Source organism: Vidua macroura, chromosome 1 (genome assembly GCF_024509145.1).
Source record: "Vidua macroura isolate BioBank_ID:100142 chromosome 1, ASM2450914v1, whole genome shotgun sequence".
Lineage (NCBI taxonomy): Eukaryota > Metazoa > Chordata > Aves > Passeriformes > Viduidae > Vidua > Vidua macroura.
Genome location: NC_071571.1, coordinates 54925546 through 54944307, shown reverse-complemented (window position 1 = coordinate 54944307; position 18762 = coordinate 54925546). Strand labels below are relative to the sequence as shown.

General features: G+C 42.1%; 1 protein-coding gene and 1 long non-coding RNA gene across 22 annotated transcripts in view; one reads left to right on the top strand and one right to left on the bottom strand.

Annotated features, from left to right (window-relative positions):
- Positions 1-4082: 4082 nt before the first annotated feature.
- LOC128818570 (uncharacterized) lies at positions 4083-6932 on the bottom strand. The gene is made up of 2 exons (XR_008440516.1): positions 6644-6932; positions 4083-6565 (listed from the first exon to the last, which is right to left on the bottom strand). It is a non-coding gene; the product is annotated as an uncharacterized LOC128818570 (long non-coding RNA).
- Positions 6933-7284: 352 nt separating this feature from the next.
- LRRFIP2 (LRR binding FLII interacting protein 2) overlaps positions 7285-18762 on the top strand; it is a 58172-nt gene continuing 46694 nt past the window's right edge. For 19 of the 21 annotated variants that reach the window (XR_008435971.1, XM_053971679.1, XM_053971687.1 and 16 more), the window contains exons 1-2: positions 7285-7646; positions 16384-16493. Coding sequence is in view for 18 of the 21 variants with exons in the window: in XM_053971679.1 (XP_053827654.1) it covers positions 16404-16493 (90 nt within the window). In the remaining 3 variants the exon portion in view is untranslated. The remainder of the gene's footprint in view (positions 7647-16383; positions 16494-18762) is intronic. The other 2 variants (XM_053971712.1, XM_053971705.1) reach the window with 1 other exon arrangement.

The window sequence follows — 18762 nt, the reverse complement described above, 5'->3', positions numbered from 1 at the left end:
TTTGCTGAGGGTATTCCCTTTTAAAACAACCCCCACCTACGTGTCTGAAACTCAGAGGTCCTGGCAGCAAGCAGCACCAGGGTGCGTGAGCAGTGCAGGAAAGTGCCACAGAATATGGTCCAGAACAGCAGCCGCAGGAACGCTTTTAGGATGAAGTACACAAACACAGTGGCACCACAGCACAACCCTGCAGGCATCAGTGCCTTGGTCTTGTAGAAGGCTTGCTTCTGTAGAACGCTGGCCTCGCCACCATTCGCAGCCAGTGCCATCCGTGTGCTGAGCCATGTGAGTGCATGCTGCAGGACACTGCTAAAAGATGAGTTTGCCCCACTCCGGTCCCATAGCAACAGCTGTGGCATGGCAGTGCCTGTGCCTCTGCCTAGGACACTTCCACTTGCTCCAGTAATACCTGCATATCCCTGATCTAGTGCATAACACAGGGCAGGTTGGTTCATCCCATCTAGGAATGCCTGTAGCTCCTTCATGGCTGCCTGTCTCTGCATGGGCCCACTGCCTGCAATGGCCCTGCTCGAGCTGGTGCAGCTCTGCCCTGGTCCGCTCTGTCCTGGCGTGGCACCCCATGGGGTGCACATGTGGCTGCCCCAGGGCCCTCTGTACACCGTACCATGCTGGCCACAGTTCCAGTCCCAGCCCCAGCAGGAGTGCAGCTGCCTGCCCACCGCTCCTGTGCCACTGAGCCCCAAGGAGCTGCGGCGGGACCCATGCCAAGAGCCATCGTGGGACCTATGCTGCCAGCCATGGCGGGCACCAGGGACAGCGAGCAGCCCACACTGGTGGTGTCCAGTGGCAGTGAGGTGCAACTGAAGCAGCTGGCCGGTGGGCTTTCTTGCTCCCTGGCTCGTGAACTCCACCCGCCTGCAGCTACAGCAAGGAGGAATCCAGCAACCATGAGTAACATCCTGGCAGCCATAAGCCCAGCCAGTGAGTGGAACACCTGCTTGGCAGGACGGCTGGAGCCGCTGTGCTCAAGGGCATGTGGGGGCCCTGGGCTGTGACTATGACTACAAGCTGGGCACTGGCTCAGACTGCTAGGTTGCCTTCCATCATAGCTTCTCAGCTTTCTTGCATACGCTAGATTACAATGTCGCCCTTTTGGGCTGTTGTGGTGGGCTTCATCAGCAGAGTGTGGGCTCCACCATTTTGGGATGAAAGCGAACCGGCTGCTTGCTCTAAGTGGGGGAATTTGGCACTGAAGAGACCAATCGCAGAGGGATTTCCATCAGGGCAAGACAATTTTGCAGGGTATAGGTTAATCTTGGGGCTGGATACAGGTTCTGGTGGTGGTGAGGGCTTGGGGGAATTGGCTTCTGAAGCTACAAAATGGGCAACATTTGCGCCATTTTCTTTAATGGCCACCATGATTGTTCCCCGTGTGGCGAGAAGCTCGTAAGCTTCAATATTGCTGTCCCTGGTGGTATCAAAAAGTCTCTTTCCTACTGCCTGACGGGCTCCTAATTTTGGAGGACCATTGAAGGGAAAGTCTTCAATGTGATTGGACACCCAGTCCAGCAAGGTGCTCAGTTTCACATCAGCAGTATTAATCGTCGGCTGGTGCAGGAGCTGCCTTATCTTGCTCAGGCTCCTCCTTTGTCCCAGGCATTTTTCTCCTCCCATATTTGCTCTCACTGGTCTACTCACTTGACATGTGAGGTGCGTGCATTTTTAATTCTTGAGTTCTTTCCCAAACTCTTCCCAGATCCTTCCCAAGATCCTTTTCCAGAGTCTTCCTGGCTGGCTGATTCCTTGACTTCAGTGCAAGCTGCTACCAGAGTGGTACCTATACTGTACCACCTTTAAATGTCCCAATTCCAGCAAGCCAATTTGTAGCAATGGGGAACAAAGACACACGGACCCCCTTATGCATATGAAGGAAATCACTTTATTGTAGAAAACACCTCTCTTCGTCGTGGTTTGACACTGAAGTGAATGTTTTCAGGAAGTTGGGTCAAATCAATCAGTGGTCAGGTTTGGATATTGGCATTTCAACTGACCACTGGAGGTATGGACATGCTTCTGAGAACACAGGGGGTTAAAAGAAAGAACTCCCACGGGAACTCTCTCTTTGGTTCCGATCAGAGTGCAGTGCAGACTTCCCCTGCCTGGCCACAAGCTGGATGGGGGAGGGGGAGCCATGTAGCCTGGGAGAGGTAGGCCGGAGCCCCAGAGGGAGAAGGGGGTGGGGGGTGAAGGGAAGGGAACCAGGCTGCCCCCCGCCCTGCCAACAGGACCGAACGGTGGAGGAACACTGAGATGTCCCAGGCAGCCCCCCCCCCGGAGAGGAAGAGACAGAGAGCCTAGAGGCATGTGGAAATCGCTGCAGAGAAGACACCAGTGCAGGGGGAGACAAGTGCCCAGCCGTGGGAGTGTGGGAGTTTGGCAGCCTGCTGTGAGATCTCAGCCATCCTGGTCCTGGGAGCCTGAGACCCTTTCCTGGGAAAGGAAAGCTTTGCAAAACACTATTCCTCCTCAATGTGGAAGAGAAAGGAGACAGTCTGGGACTGAGATGTCAGAAGATAGGGAAAAGAATTCTAGGTGGGAGGAGATGATGGAGTGGCTTTTGGCTGGACTTTTCTTGTATAGCCATAGACTGAACAAATCTCTCTTGCAACAGAGACTGCATTTTTAGGGGGATGCAATGGTTGGAGCCAAGAAAGGGCGAAGGTGGCAGTGACCTGCTTCAGCAGCTGCAAGTGCAGGAGTGGAGAAGAAGATCTCTGTTCTTGAGACCCTCGGCCCCAGGGGAGGGAAAAATGGGGGGGACTGTTGTCCCAAAACAAGAAACTGAACTGTTGTTCTTTTGGTTCTTGGCAAAGCATCCTTAAAGGAGCCCTATGGGTAGTCTGTCCATGCATGGTGGTGAGAGCACTGTGACATGGAAAGGAGAGTGTCACACTGGCAGATTTTCTCCAGGCGGTTGCCATGTGTGACATGGAAACACAGGAGGTGGCAACTGTGTTTCCTGGGGGGTCTGTGGCACAGGAGAGGCTCGTCTCTCCCTTGATGGACTGAGTATTGATTAACTGAAGGGTGGGAACCTGACTGAGGGTCCGAGTTGTGTCTCACTGTGGTTTTGTTGGAATTGGGTGGGGGAAGGAGGAATGTTTTGGAGGGTTTTCATCCTGGATTTAGTGTGTATGTTTTTTATAGTAGTAGTAGTTTAATAAAGTGTTTTTCCCTTTGTTATTAAACTTGAGGCTGCTCTGCTCTGTTCCTGATCACATTTCATGGCATTTATTTGGGAAGGTGTATTTTCATAAGGGCACTGGCATTGCGCCAGCGTCAAACCATGACACCCTTATATACCTTTAGCTTCCACTGGACATAACCAAAACTTAACAGAAGAAGGGCATCTATTGGCTGCTCAACTGCAATGCTGCTGTCCATGCGTCTCACCACCCAATCAGCTTCCCGCTCACATGCTATCCATGTGTCTCCCTCTCACCCCCCACTGACTTCTAACTGCCCAGCCTGCTGCTGTGCCCTCCTACAGGGCTTTCTGGTAAACAGAACCGTTATCACCTTTTAACAAACACATCTCCATATCCCACATTATAATACCCTTTTTGTGGGGTAGGGTGAATAAGCAATTGCTAACAATACAGAGAATTTCCAAAAGAGGATCTACTACAGCTGGGGAGGAAAAAGAAAAAAATAAAGTATGTTCAACTGTGTCAAATGAATTGCTGAGTGATGGTATCTGAACTGAGGAGATGGAAACTACTGGAAAGGAAGGACACAAAATGGAAACGACAAAAACAATTTGATGAGGTTGTCAGAATTTCTTAAAATGCTCTTAAATAAATGAATCTTCATCAGTAAATCAATCCACCAGTTAAATTAACACCTGGAAGTTACTCTTTCCACAAAGGGAGGGTGGCAGGGATATGAGAGAGAGAGGGAGACAGAGAGAAGAATAGGGAAGACAGAGAAAATACAGATTCACATCAGGAATTAAGTTATGCAATGATCCTATATGTGTGCCAACACTATTACATTCTTAATCAGAAAGTGCAATAATAATGTGTTCTGGTTTGAAAGCAAAACCAGCGAGAGACTCCAAGTCAGAAATACAATTTATTAGGAAAAGAAAAAAAAAAAGAAGACAAAAATACATGCAATGATACAAAAGGAAGACCACTGACAAAGTCAGAATACAACCTGACACTCCTTTGGCCAGTGTGCTGGTAGCAGTCCAAATTGGAGTGGCAGATGTGGTTGCTGTGTCTACTCGGAAACCTGTGGAAAGGCTGCTTTTCTGTCTAGAAATCCCTGGATTTATCCAGGTGGGAATGCCTAGCTTCTCTCCCTGGGTGGAGCATCTCACAATAGGCTGATGTTATTCTGAGTCACAGGTGTGTTCTTAATCACCTGTTAAACAGAACTGGCTCCTGGAGAGTGTTATCTCTGAGTCATGTGGCAAGACATTGATGGGCCCGTTAACAGGAGATAAGGAAAACTGTCCAGATGCAACTGCTACTCGGATGGTAATAGGAAACATCTTGGTGCTCAGTCTTGGACATCATGAAACAGAAGATTCATGGGGAAATTAGAAATGCTAAAGTGTGGGACCAAAAAAACCCAGATATTCAGAACTGCACAAATAGAAAACATTGCAGAGGTAAATATATTTTTCTCTCGTAAAGTTGTTACAGTGACAAAATCTTTTAAAACTGTACACATATTATTGTAGGAAGCTGACATTGTCCAAAGTATTCCATTTAATTGATTTACAGATTCATCCTAGAAATAATTTCTTAGGTGACAATCTGAAAAGGACTAGGTAAGAGTCCACCCATGGAACACCTTAATTGTGCTAAACAGCTTTAGAGAGATTTCCAGAGAAATGGGAGGCAGTAAATAAGCAAGTTCAATTACATATGAGAAGGGATCTATATTAAACTACTGTATAAAACAACAACAGTGAAAAAATATTCAAAGGAAGATCCAGTGATACTTCATTCATTCATTTACTTACTTTTAGAAGAAATTCATTATTAATAGAGCAAGCTTTATACTAGCTTCAGTAATAATTTAATCAAGACATATTCATAACTAATTGATTATTTTGTAACTGCAGCCATTTCATAGCAAAAGTTCAAACATAACTTTCATTTTCTGGCTTCTACTTGAAGATTTACTGAAATGAAACGGTATATAACATGTTTAGGAATTAATTAAAAATGCTGAACTCAGAATTGCTACTGTGCCATCCTGTACCACTGCCTGTTTTAACTGCACTGTACACTGCTTTTCAGTCAAGTAAACAACTGCTCTTTCAAGTGACAAAAATGCATGCCTGCTTTCAAGGAGATATGCATTTTACTGCATCATTAAAGAAAAATGTGCAGTCTGTGATATCAGAAGACTAGCAGTAAAAAAAAATCAACACTTCATTGTAGAAGAAAAAAAATTTTCTCTTTAAAAGCAATACATTAATAGAGATCCCATAAAGACCTGGGACATGCCACATTTCAGAAAGCTCTACACAAACCCCCTAATCAAAAATGAATAAAAGACTCCTCCCACCAGCTAGGGCAAACCAAAACAGCCCAAGATGTTTTTAATGATGATTCTCCACAAAGCCCAGAAAATCAGCAGGTGAGTTCTTCTGCAAGAATAAATGTCAAATAAAAAATAAGGTTTTAAGTCAGTACTTCCTTTGGTCTTTTCTATAGATGGCCCATGAGAAACTTCTTACTTCACCTCCCTCCAGTAAGATCATCCTCTATTACTACAGAAATAAATGTGATGTTAAAAATAAGGATGGTGAGGCTATACTGTATAATTAGATGAGGGAAAAGACTGAGAGAGTGTAGATTTTCCTCACACAGATAATTATAAAATACTAATGAAACACAAGAAATATGTTATACATCTGCTTTAGTAGATTTAAATCACTTGCATATTCATTTTTCTTTACTTTGTGTACATCCACTCCAGCTTATTTTAGTAAGACATTTGAACTCTGTCTGGTGCATGTTTTTGAGTCTTACCACTATGCTTCTCATTTTAACAGTGCTTTTTCATTTCCAGGTGATTTCCAACATACAAAATGCCATCTCCTCTAATTATCTCTACACTCTTAAGACACACTGCACTTAACTACAGAGGTGTTGGAAAGCAAATTACTACCAGTGTGATCCCAAGTCTATCTCACAGCAGAATCTCATCAATTTTCATGACTGTTTGTGTATAAACTGCAATATATGTGATGGTACAGTAATTTCCTTTTTACTTGTATTTTATCCTTAGGGATTATGCCGGCTACTTGTATTGAAATTTTGGTATTACAGAAGTCTGGTCGTGTTTAGGCCAGTCTAAGCGAAGATGCCAATGTCTGCAAACGATTTTTACTCAAAACCTTGTCTGGCACCCATCCAGTAATTCTTCCGAAACGCTCTCTTGCCATGTGCAAGCGGTGGGAGCTGGGCACACAAACGAGGACGGCGACTCCCAGCGGCCCGGCCGCGGCTGATGCAGGCGAGGCGCGCTGCTGTTCTTTAGCGACGGCCACGGTCTCCCGGAGCTCTCTCATGGCCTTTCCCTAGGGAAGGCAAATCAATTAAAACAAGCCCTAGCTAAACCCGGGAACGAAGCACAAAGCAGGCGGTGTCAGACATACCTCTACTCACCACAGCACTGAGTAAGCCAGCCTGCCCGATGATAAGAGGGGGCGAGGCGGCGAGCGTGCACTGCAGTACGACACACTACAGAGAACGACCCCCCTCCCTTCGCTGCCTGCTGAGGAAAGGAGAAGCGGGGCGAGAGGAGGGCGCTGCTCCTTCGGATTGCCTCCTCGCCTTCCTTAGGCTGAAAGGCCGCCACAGGGCGCAGTCACTCACGCCGGCCCGGACTTCCTGTAGCTCATCAGCTGCCAGGGAAGCGGTCAGGACCACGGCAGCGGAAACGAGTGGGGCGGGGCGGGTCGCGGCACCGCCCACCGCCGTTCACCGCAGTCCCCGCAGCCGCGCCCGCTCTGCGCACGCGGGCGTACCGCCCTCTCGCCCTTTCCTCCGCAGCGCCTGCGCGCTTCGCCCCCGGGCCTTTGTGGGGCCGGGCAGGTGCGGTGGCTGTTGGTGCCAGCGTGGGTCGCGCTGTCTGCTGCGCTTTGGCTGTCGGGCGCTCGCTCTCTATCCCTCTGCTCAGCCTCGGCCCCTTCTTCCTTCCGCAAGGCCCTGCAGGCGGTTTGAAATTTACCGCAGTCTCTCACTCGAGTTCTCCATGTGGCCGTAACCGCCTGGCGTTGAAGGGGAGGAGGCAAGAGTGCGGGGCGGGGAAGAGAAGGGCGGCCTGGAGCGGAGCGGCTTGTCTGCCTGCAGCTCTGGTTCCCCCAACCCCTCACGGGGAACGGGTGGTAGGGGACGGTGGGAAGGCTTAAGTGAGGTAGCAGTTCCCTTTGTCGCGGCCCGTGGACGGTCCGTGTCCGACTGGCACTGTGGTTGCCCTGGGGCGGCTTTTGCCAGTGTTCCCCTATCTCTGGGCGTAGGGAGTGAGGCAAGGAAGGAGCCTGAAGTGATTCCGGGATCTACGTGCCCCTCACACCCCTGGAAGCGGTGGAGGGAAGAGTGAAACAATTCCCCCCTCCCTCCCGAAGCGTCCCGGTTCTGCGGCAGGCTGGCCCGCAGGTAAGGCTCTCTGGGGCCCAGGCAGGGTAAGGGCGAGGGCCGGGAGGAGGAAGGGTGTCATAGACACAAAACTCGGGCGACGAAGCGGGGCGGGAACCCGGTTCTTCATGTTTGGAGGAGCGGCTCAGTCGGAACTCGTTGGTCAGGTCGGTGAGCAGAAGGAGAAGCTTGGGGCGGCAGTGTGCGGCCCCTTCTGTGTGGCCGCGGTCGGCTTGGTGCGGGCGGACCAGGGGAAGCCGAGCCCGGCCTGGCCCGAGCCCTTCCGGCGGGTTGCTGCTGCTCGCCGGGCGCGATCCCTCCTCCTGATCCGCGGGAAGCTGCCGTGCGCCCCTTGGGGGCTGAGTGGAAACGGCGGAATGAGGGAAAAAGGAATATGTGCTCAAATCACAGCTGTGTGTATTTCGGTGCCTTTCTCTCTCCTACTTCCTCGGATCACGTTACAACGGCTTCGCTGTTCCTGGAACAGTAGGGCGTGTCCTCTGTGCTTCGAGCTGCGTTGGGAGTCGGTCACTCTTGCTGATGTTTCGTCGTTTGTTTTTTTTTTTTTAATTTATTTTAGAGCACGCTGTTTTATTTTTAGTATACCCTATTGCGATAATTGTAAAGACGTTGAGGATGTGGAAGGAGCCTGAAACAGCTCCGGACTGTGATCTGCTCAATGTATTTTAAGTGATTTTCAGTTTGCATCCTAGCGTGACTCTTTGAAGGGCAGTGTTATGTATTTCACTGGTAATAAAAATATTCTGTAGATGAAGTAGTGCTGTGTTGACTTTATATACTCAGTGGTTTTCTCATTTTAGAGAGACCTACAGCCATTCTTTGCTTGAAATGAGGAAGGTCTAGGATCAATTTTCTCCCTCCAAAATGTAATTATTACGGTGAAACGTCTTTAGAGATGTGGGGCGGGAGGTTTGCTACAAAGTGTAATATTAAATCAGTGTTTGTCTGAGCTCTTTAAACGTTCATTGTGTCTTGATTGTGGCATGATGTAATTAAATGTATTGTGGCCCAGAAACAGTTACCCTCTTAAGATACATCTGCTTCCTCGGTTAATGTAATTGCTTAGTGATAATGTAAGAATAGATAAAAGATGCTTTAGCAGTACAAAATTGTTTGATGTACATTACATAATTTTCCTATTGTTTCCTGTTACATGGGTTTGGAGTTATTTAGCTTACTGTGAAGTCAGTCTTACCTGAACTGAATTCTTGGCTGTAACTGGAAACTTGTGAATAGAAGATGGCTGTGTGAAATGTGTCAGGTGTAGTTTGTTGACCTAAACACCAGTATTTCTTGTGAATTGACTCCAGAGGAGCTTTTTTTTAAGTCTCATTCTCTCAAAAGTTGGCATAGTACTTTAAGACATGTAAACTTGCAGAAAGTGCTGCTTAGACTCTGTGTAGTGGGGATCTGTAGAGCTTATTAAGGTCTAGATTTTCATATAGCACACAAGTTGGCATATGCATATACAAAAAAAAAACCCATCTAGATCAGTATCATACACAATTTAATAGCTTTGGTATATAATGTAACCAGAGGATAAGAAATAACTAATTGATTTGATACTGTGTTGCTGTTTGTAAGATCCTAATGTGAAGATGTATGGTGATAGTGATGTATTGGTCCAGTAGCATTACAAAAAATGCTATAACTACTTTCTGAGAGAGTAATTCGATTTTATTATCTTAATATCTGGAAACTAAGTAACATATAATTGTAAGTAAAGGACAGTTTGTGTTTATGCATTACATGCCCTGCAAGATAGTTTATGTAAGTAACACTGTCTGCTTGTGAAGGTGATATTAAAGTTCACATTTCCTTGAGCTAAGCTAGCAGTGTTAGATCTGCTTTAAGGGAAGAGGTGAAGGGGTGTTTACAAAAGAAAGGTCAGGTGGATGTAGGTGTTTCTAAGCCTACCAACTTTGCTACCATAGCAGAGAACTAGTCAGCAGGAATGATGTCAGCTGATGGTTTCCTCCAACTGCTATTTCTTTTAAGGGGTACCCAGGACAATTTTTTCCTTTGCTGCAGTACCTTTTCTTCATTTTACTGTAACTGTAGCACGAGTAGGAAAGAGTGTAGGAGTGTATTAAATTGGTGGGGGAAAAATATTTTAAATAGTTGCAGCTTGTTACAGAATGTGGGTTGTTACCACGGGGCACTCAATTTCATTAAAAAAAAAAGTGGAGCTTCAATATAGCAGCAGTGTTTCATTTTTAAATGAGCAATCATTCTTTTGCAAAATGACAGAAAGTACTCATTTTGAAAAAGCTGACAGTATAAAAATGATGGTTGCTTCATTTTAGAGTAAACACTTCTGGAAGATCCTTACGGGTTTATTTTTATTATGCATTTTCATATTTTTTTTTGTAATGCTCATTTTAGTTACTGTCATCCCCTTATGTTTTAAAATTCCATTTGAATGCTTAGTTTGTTCCTGGATCTTCATCATTTATAGTAGCACTGATTTTAGAAAAGTCAATCTGTGTTAGGCTGCTTTTCTGAAAGTTATATACACTTTATATTGTGCCCTGAGAGATCCTCTGGTGAGTCACTATTATAAGAGCTTTCCAGATGCTGCCTGTAACTGATGAAAATATTGTGTAGGTAATGTACTTTTTGCAGTAATGGTATCTTCAGTTGCAGCTGTTGGCAACTTACTGGTGGAGAACTCATACTTCATAAAACAAGTTGCCACCACTTGAAATTGCAAGACATTGTTTTGGAATTTTGGTAATTGGCAAAGACTGGTGAAGGTCACCAAAGATAGCTTGGTAGGTCTGGAGGTGTCGTGTAGTTCTGCAGGGCTGTAGGATGCCTTTAGTACATTGACTGTCTTACAGTGTATTATGTGTGCCAGTGCTAGTCAGGCACTGTTACACTTCATGGATTCATCAAGCACTTGCAGACTCTTGCAACTGCATAATGGTTTTTTGATTGTTTTAACTGGGAACTTTCTCTTGGTCTCTAACTTCATAACACCAACAAACTGAGGGATTTCAACTCCCTCTAAGGAATTGTAATTCTATTGCTAAATACCATGAACTCATGGTATTTCTCAGATTTTAAAACAGGAAATATACTGCATTAAGGGGGTGAATTATGCAGTTGTCGTAAGAGTAAGTCTTTTTCCTAAAAAAGCTGACATAAGCTTGTCCACTCAGAGCAGAAACTTTGTGCTAACAGTTTTTGAAGTAGGCCATGATTAGAGATGAACAAGTTCTTAAAACAGAAACACTATTCATCAGCTGGAATAACTTTGCCTCCAGTATAGTGGTAAGCACTGTAATCTTTTGGCAGATTGTAATTATATGTTTTTCTCAGTCTTTGCATTTTCCCTTTAATGTTAGCCTCTTTAACTCATAGTAGCAACTCTATTTTGGTAATAGTTCTTGTTTCAATTAATATTCTGATCACGGTTATTCTGAATGAAAATTCCAAATGAATCCTTAAAATTATTGTTTTAAAACTCAGTCTATTTCTTTCTCAGTGCATTAAAACCTAATGTATTTCTCTTTCTTCCTACATGCCCCTTTGTTGGGTCATGGTCACCCTGTGATCATGCAGCCCTTTTTCTTGCATGGGTGGTTTTGGACCTATGAGCAAACATTAATTGCAAAGAGTACTCTTGTATGGAGTCTTTCTTCTGAAGATGACTCTTGTATCTGTCTTCTTAAAATAATTTAATTTTTTTCTATGTCTATTTGCTTTGTCTCCTTTGAAGTTTACTTGGACAAAGACTGAAGATTGAGCAGACAAGATTGTGGTTGCCAGTATGATTATGCTCCTTCTCAATCATGAATGCAACTGTTGTAGTACTAGTACTTTTGCATTCACATTCTGTTTCTAAAAGACATTAGTTCTAGAGCAGTGCCATTCTTTGTTGTTGAATCATTTATACAGAGATGGTGTCTACACAGGTGAATTTTACTGATTTTGTAGTCTTGCTTGAAAGAAAAAAGGGGAGTTTTGGTCTGTTATTTATAGCCTGTTCACACTAAACTATCTGGATCCTATGTATGTAATGCCAAGTATGCTGGCGTACACCCAGGCATTTAGAACAGGTGGTGCCATTGAAGGCAGTGAGTGATAGGCCCTGAACTTGTAGTGTAGCTTTTTTTTTTCTCTAAGACAAAGCAGACTTTTTTCTAGGAAGCAAAAAAGAAACAAGAAGAACCCTTAGTCAGAAGGTAGTCTGAAGAAGACTAGACAGAAAAGACTTGTGGAAGAGATAAAATGTATATATATCTGAAGTGAAGACAAATGAGAGGGCATTTGAAGGATTTTGTGACAGGTCTTTTGTTTGGGGACTTCAGACACTTCTGTGTTTTGGAATGAAATGCAACAGGATGTCACTTCATCAGTTGTGTAATACAATGTGTTACCATGCCTATAGAATTAGGCATGAAATAGATGTTTCTCAAGAATTTTTAACTGTAAATGCAGCAGATATAAGTGTTCTTTCCTTTTGTATCTGTCTTTCTAAACCATAAAAGACAATAGCAAACTGTTCTTTGTCTGGTTTTGTTTTGGTGTTCTCTTTAGTTATTTTTTATGAAAATTCTAATGTCACACTGTGTATTAAATTCTTTATCCCATACTGCAGCAAAATTCTTTGTCCCATTGACTCATTAAAACCGAAAATCACGGACAAAGACACTCTAACTAGTTAAAGTTAGAAAGTGATATGTTTATTATGCTGGCAGGTGGCACAAGAGGGATCGTTCCTGAAATGTGTAACCTCATCGCACAAGGATTCTTGCCTTCTATTTATTTCCCAAAATAATACATATGCATAACCCCAGCACCTCCCATCCTCGCTTTGTATTAAAATGAGGTTACTAGTTCTTCATGCACGCACAGTTCTTCTCTTGAATTGGGTCGGTGGTCCCAGGGATGAAGTCAGGAAGGTCTTTGCCAGGTCTCTGTGACCCTCTGGCATGATCCAAAGCCCCCTGATTCATGATGGATTAACGTAGAGTCCAGGTGCTGGGCATTGTTCTACTGTTTTCAATATGTTCCTATAATCGTTCACTTGCTCCCCTTCTATAAATGAGTTTATAATATAACAATTAGCTTTAGCTTAAGCATCTAATAATCATTAACCTATCATTGGTGTATCTGACTTCAATATGAATTGGTTCTAACCCTCAGCTAAAATCTTAAATTTTTAAAATCATGATTTGCCATGCAGGAAAATAATTTTTTTGTGTAATCAGAAAGTAATTGAAGTGAAACATCTCAAAAGTATTTCTACATGTATGTGAAATATTGATATCTTATATTTTCCTGAGAAGTAACATAATGATATTTATAGTATTAGACTAATTAGCATATTAGCAAGATGTCTAGGTTTCTGTAGTACCGAACTTTATAACAAGAAATTAAATACTCTGACGTACATCAGCCTAATTAAAAGTTAAATGGAATGGAAGAAATTGTGACAAGACCCTTGAAGAAATATTAAAACATCTAATTAAAGAAAGCTTATATTAAGGTTTAGTTTCAAAATTGAGAACAATAATAAGTGTAGAACCATGTATTTTCTTTTAGGAAGATTCTTTGGAGGTCACCCTTTGTCCAAAGTATTGTCAATTAGAAAAGGTTTTTCAGAGCCTTGTCTAGTTAAGTTTTTAAATGTCAATCTTCAGGGATGGACATTTCAAAGCCTCTCTAGGCTGGTGTTTAACTGTTCTGTTCTTCCAACTCCAGGTTCCCCTATTTGCACATGATTTCTGCTGGAGATGTGGACACTCTAGAGTTGTGTGTATCTGTGCTGTTCTCTAATACATGCTGTGCTATGTCCTAATGCATATGCCAGTGAGAGCATATCTAACAAGCTCACATTCACTGACCCTCCCTGTACTGTACTGACTCTCCCTGTACTGACCACCTGCTAGCTAGAGTGCAGGATCTTGCATCCACTAGGAGGGATGCTGTATTGGTTTAGCCTAGACAGATATCATGCAGTCAGTGAGGTGACTTCTGACAGCATCAAACCGGGGTTTGACTGATGCTGTTATCCCTCCAAAGCTACTACTACTGTCACTGTTGATTTTGGTTTTATTTTCAAGAAGACTCTTTTACTTCAAACAAATTCTTCTGTCTAATTTCCTAGTTTCTGTTTAATATAACTGACAAGCCTCTTGCTCTGTAACATGACCAGGTTTGGGCCTGTACCCTGTCAGTTTTGCTTATTTGATTCATGCACACAGATTCCCATCTTCACATTTGTTATTATCCAGACCGTTGTGCCAAGGGTGGGGCTTGGTAAGCACCCACCACTCTCACCTGTGTCACTAAACAGTGGCCCTAAAGTGTTCTTAGTCTTTCTTGTGTTCCCGATGTCCTTAGAATAGCCTTTCTCCTTGTCCTTATCAGCCTTTACTAGTTTTGGCTTCAGTTGAGCTTTGATTTTCTTAATTCCTCCTTGTAGGCAAAGGCAATATCTCTGTGTACCTTCTGGGTAATCTGTCCTGTTCCCTCTTGTGTTTGGGCTCAGTCAGGAGTTTTGTGCTTGTTCTAGGTGAGAAGCATGGTAGATTGCTGGCAGGGATGCCACACTTGCCTTCCTCCACAGGGACTGAGATTAAGTGTGTTTTCCTCATTTAAAGCATCAGCATCTAATTTTTATGAAATTACTACTCTGTAAATTAGTACTTCCTGTAAACTGAACATAACTATATTAAATTAGCTATATTTTAGCTATAAACCATTACATTCCCCAAATCAGTCTGCCAGCTAAGAGCATCTCACTGAGTTAACAAACCAAAGTTTGTTGTCTATTAGAAATTATATGTTGTTTAAAGGATGTCAACAAATGCAGTTCAAGTCCATGGTATGTGCAGTTATTCTGCATGTTTTACTTATGTAGTAAATACTTTTTAAAGAAATATGGCCTTTAATATGTCAATTAAAAAAATTTCATGCTTTGTGACTTTTAGTAGATAGATTGGATTTCTGTTCTTATATGAACCTATTTATTGTAACAAACATTTTGTGATTTTTCTTGTGGCTAGTGTATAACGTTGTTAAAGCCTTCTGTAGTAGGGGTAGTATTATTTTGTGTTCATGTAACTTCTAATTTGGGCCCTGTCTGATTTTAATATTTGAAGTCAGCCAATAAGAATTACTGAAAAAAGATACAGATTTTTTGGGACATTCAGAATGTGGACAGCAACTTGTAGTTCTGAGCTTAAACCTTTGCCAAGGAGCTCTCCAAACTGTGCATATATTTGTCTAAATTTTCTTGAGTACAAGATGTAAGTTTACTTGCTTGTTTTTAAGACTAAAAATACAGACTCTTACCAAATGGATTAGCAGTGACAATACTGAGCAGATGAAGAGTAGTAAAATTTGAAGCAGAGTAAAACTAATTCTTGCTTGCAAGGAAAAGAAAGGAATAATAGTATAAAGTTATTAAAGGAAGGGTGATGAAAAGGTGTAGGAGCTAAAATATAAGAGAAAAAAAAAGTCCTGTGATGCTACTTGGTGTCTTTCAGTGCCGGAAAATATTTTGGCTTTGTGATTGCTGTGTAAAAGTAATAAAGTAAATACTCCACTTGTACAAAAATAGCCATCACTTTGGGTTTTTTTCCTCCTTCCCTTTTGAGTAAACTATAATCAATTCCGGAGTCTTTGCTAGTTAGATCCAGTAAGAAAGGTAGTTCTTGTAACAGTTCAGTTTCAAAAGGATAGCCAATACTAGTTACCTTTTAGATCTCTTCTTCCTATAATAAAAATAGAATTTTTTATTACAACTAAGGTGTTTTCTCAAACCATGTGTAGGTTACTTACCTTGTCAAATAGCTGGACTACCACCAAATTCTAGTCTGACATTTGAGAGGACCTGGATGTCTGGAAGTAGGATTTCTTTAGGATATTTGAAAAAAACTTAGGCAGTTGTGTTTTTTTGTTTTTTTTTTTGTTTTTTTTTTGTTTTTTTTTTTTTTTTGTGTGTGTGTGTAATTTTTTTTTTTATTTTGTCTACATGGGCTGTGTTTTGTTTTGTTGGTCATTTTCATATGCTTGCAATTCATAAGAGATTTCTGGAGGAAAAGTAAGGGTATCTTATGTATTCTGGGTATATGATGGTAGTATGTTTCTCTGTTAATTTCCCAGTTTGAGAATCTTGTTAGGCAAAAGAATGGGTTTTTTTGTGTAAAGGTGTCTATTTCTGCTATAGTAAATCTTCTGCTTTTGAAGACAGTAGTTCAGTTGCTGAACTGCTGCGTTAAAATGTAAGTCACATCTACCTACTTGGATGCTTAGTAAAGTTTGTCTGCTGAGTCTTTCCTGTGTTGAGGAGAACTCTAATGACCATGTAGATTTAATTCTTGAACACTTTGTTATCCATAGGGTTTTTTTTCCACATCTGTAACTTAAATGGATATATGTTTTTAGGAGTTACATAAATTGACAGAGAACAGAGGTGTCCTTTTTGAGCCAGGAGCAGTTTCCAGTTGTGCCTGACTTTGAAGCTGTAGGTAAACTGATGGGTTCTGTTCAGTAGAAAAATTCTATATGTGCACCTTGAAGGATGCAGTGATGTTCTGTAGTGCTGCCACAAGCTTTTGTGATAAAGTTTTACGATTACATGTCAATTGCATGTAGATGTCTTGAGTATTATGTAGCTAAAGATTGGAAAACTTAGAACATTTTGGCGTGTAGGTTGGTTGATTGTTTTTAATTCCAGATCTTAATTAAAATTGAGCTTTGTCCTGTCTGTGTTTTCAAGTACAGATTCAGAGAATAAAAATGGGAACTCCTGGATCAGGACGGAAGAGAACTCCAGTGAAAGACAGATTTTCTGCAGAAGATGAAGCTCTAAGCAACATTGCCAGAGAGGTTTGCTAATTTTAAAGTGTCTTGAATTCCGAAATAGGGATGAAAGTAATCTCATTATCCAGGAAAAGTTATTTTTTTATAGATGTGCATAAAAAAGTGTAATTAGCCAAAAATATGACAATTAATATAAGCTAAGAGAATTATTGATCAAAAAAATCACATTAACTGAAATGTTAACATAATGAGATATTGACTGTATGACTACTGTAACCTCACAGATTTACACTTACGCTTAGCAGCAATTTCTACAGATACCTACATGCTTAAAGATAAATGAAAAATCCAGGTGCTATCTCAAGTGTAAAACTAAAAAACATGCACATTTATCCTATTACAGTGTGTCATAATCTTAAGATGGTAAGTATACTGTTTTAATATTGAATGGGTAGTAGTTGCTATTAAAATATATTTGTAATAGAATCTATTTTAAATGTGAGAAGTCACATTTCTTTCTAAATAAGCCTAATGTGTACACTGTACCAGAAATTCCACCACCTAAAAAAAAAAAAAGAGAGCTGGAGATAACCAGCAAAAAGTACAATTAACAAGAAGTTGATACAAAGGGGAATTTTGTCCCATGGGATTTAGGCAGTTGGAATTTAAAGTCTTAGAGATGTCTGTTTGGACCAGAGTTTTTCTAGGTGGGAATGCTGTGACTAGGGAACAAAAGCCTTAATACTGTTTGTATACAAGTGAATCCAGGTTCTTTGGGGGTACATTATCTACAAAGCTGCTTGCCCTAGTTGATAAATGAGTGCAAAATGCAGATTCTATTTGGCTTTGTAATGTAAATAGTTGTCTGTATATGTGTATATAAGACAAAGTAGGTAGGTGATAGGTCTCTGAAGAGAAAGCTTATTTATGCATTTTCAAGTGTATCTATCATTGACTGTAGGCAAAATATATGCCTTGTCAGTAAAAAAAAAAATTGGTTGGTAACATGAGAAAGTCATGTTCTAGTTCTAATGGAAGGTCTCACTCTATCAGCCAAGTCCTGTGTGGGACTCTGGATCATGTATGATCTCACTCATTGCCAGAGCCTTCCCCCAGATTGGGGTGACTCCGGGTGGTGGTAAAGTCTCTCCTCCAACCCGTGCCTTCAAAGAAAGACTCAGTAGTCTTCAGTCGTGTGGTCTCAAGGCAGTTTATTGCATGTTATCTCAAGGCACACAGACTCCCTGACATTGTCCCTGACTCCTTCTCCCTCTGCGTCTCTCTCTGCGTCTCTCTTAGTCTTCTTCTCTGTCTCCGTCTCTGTCCCTGTCTCTCTTCCTCTCTCGAGGGGCTGGTGCCATCTTTTATATCACACATTACGTATTAGATGTTTATAGTTTTTCCCCAATGCCTATTACCTATGTTGAACAGTGACTTTCTACTCTAAACCAATCTGTGAGTGCCAACACCACCAAGAACATGGGGAATAGGAAGAAGAAAGAAGGAGGACAGGGCACGCCCAAATCCCTCCATCTTAGAACCTCTGACCCCCATGTACAAAACTCAGACCCCTCTGTACAAGGCCTAAAACCCCCCTGTACAGCACTCAAAAATCCTACCTTTCACTTTGTGACTACTTCTATTATAATATCTAAACTTTTGTGATTTCTTGTTCTTCCTGCAAGGTTGGTAAATTGTTCCATGGGTCAAACTCAAGACCACAGGGGTTCCTGGCCGCCTGCCAGGGTCTCAGAGGCTTCTGCCCTGGACCCGGAACATCCAAGAGTGTCTGAGGGACACCTTGGGTTCCGACAACTCATCAAGTTCCATCTCTCATTTTTAGCGAAAACAGTGAGTAAAAAAAAGAATATGGCCTTAAATTTCTTTGAGTATATGCAAGCTTCCATAACATCAACTTGTCATTTAACCTAGAAAAGGATCTCAATAATAACATGTAATGCGTATTATCTTACTTAAAATTACTGTTGGGCTTAGTTCTCTTACATCCTATCTTTTTAGAAGACATTACTTGCTAGAATTTAATTGAATCCTGTAATCCATGTGTTTTCTATTGAAAATCTTTCTAAAGGTCTTCTAGGTATTAAGAGATGATAAACAGAATATGCAGAAACAAAAGACTGCACTCAGGATGATCTGTGTGGTGAAATGGCATAAAAGTGCTCTGGGATTCAGAGCAGTCACAAAATGGCACTGGGAAATATTGGAATTTGTAATACAAAGAACTATAGTAAAGTGACTCTAGTGTATGACATTTCAAGGTGTTTTTTCTCTAAAAGTTCAGATTTCAGAAAGTGCTATTCTTATTCTTTGTTAT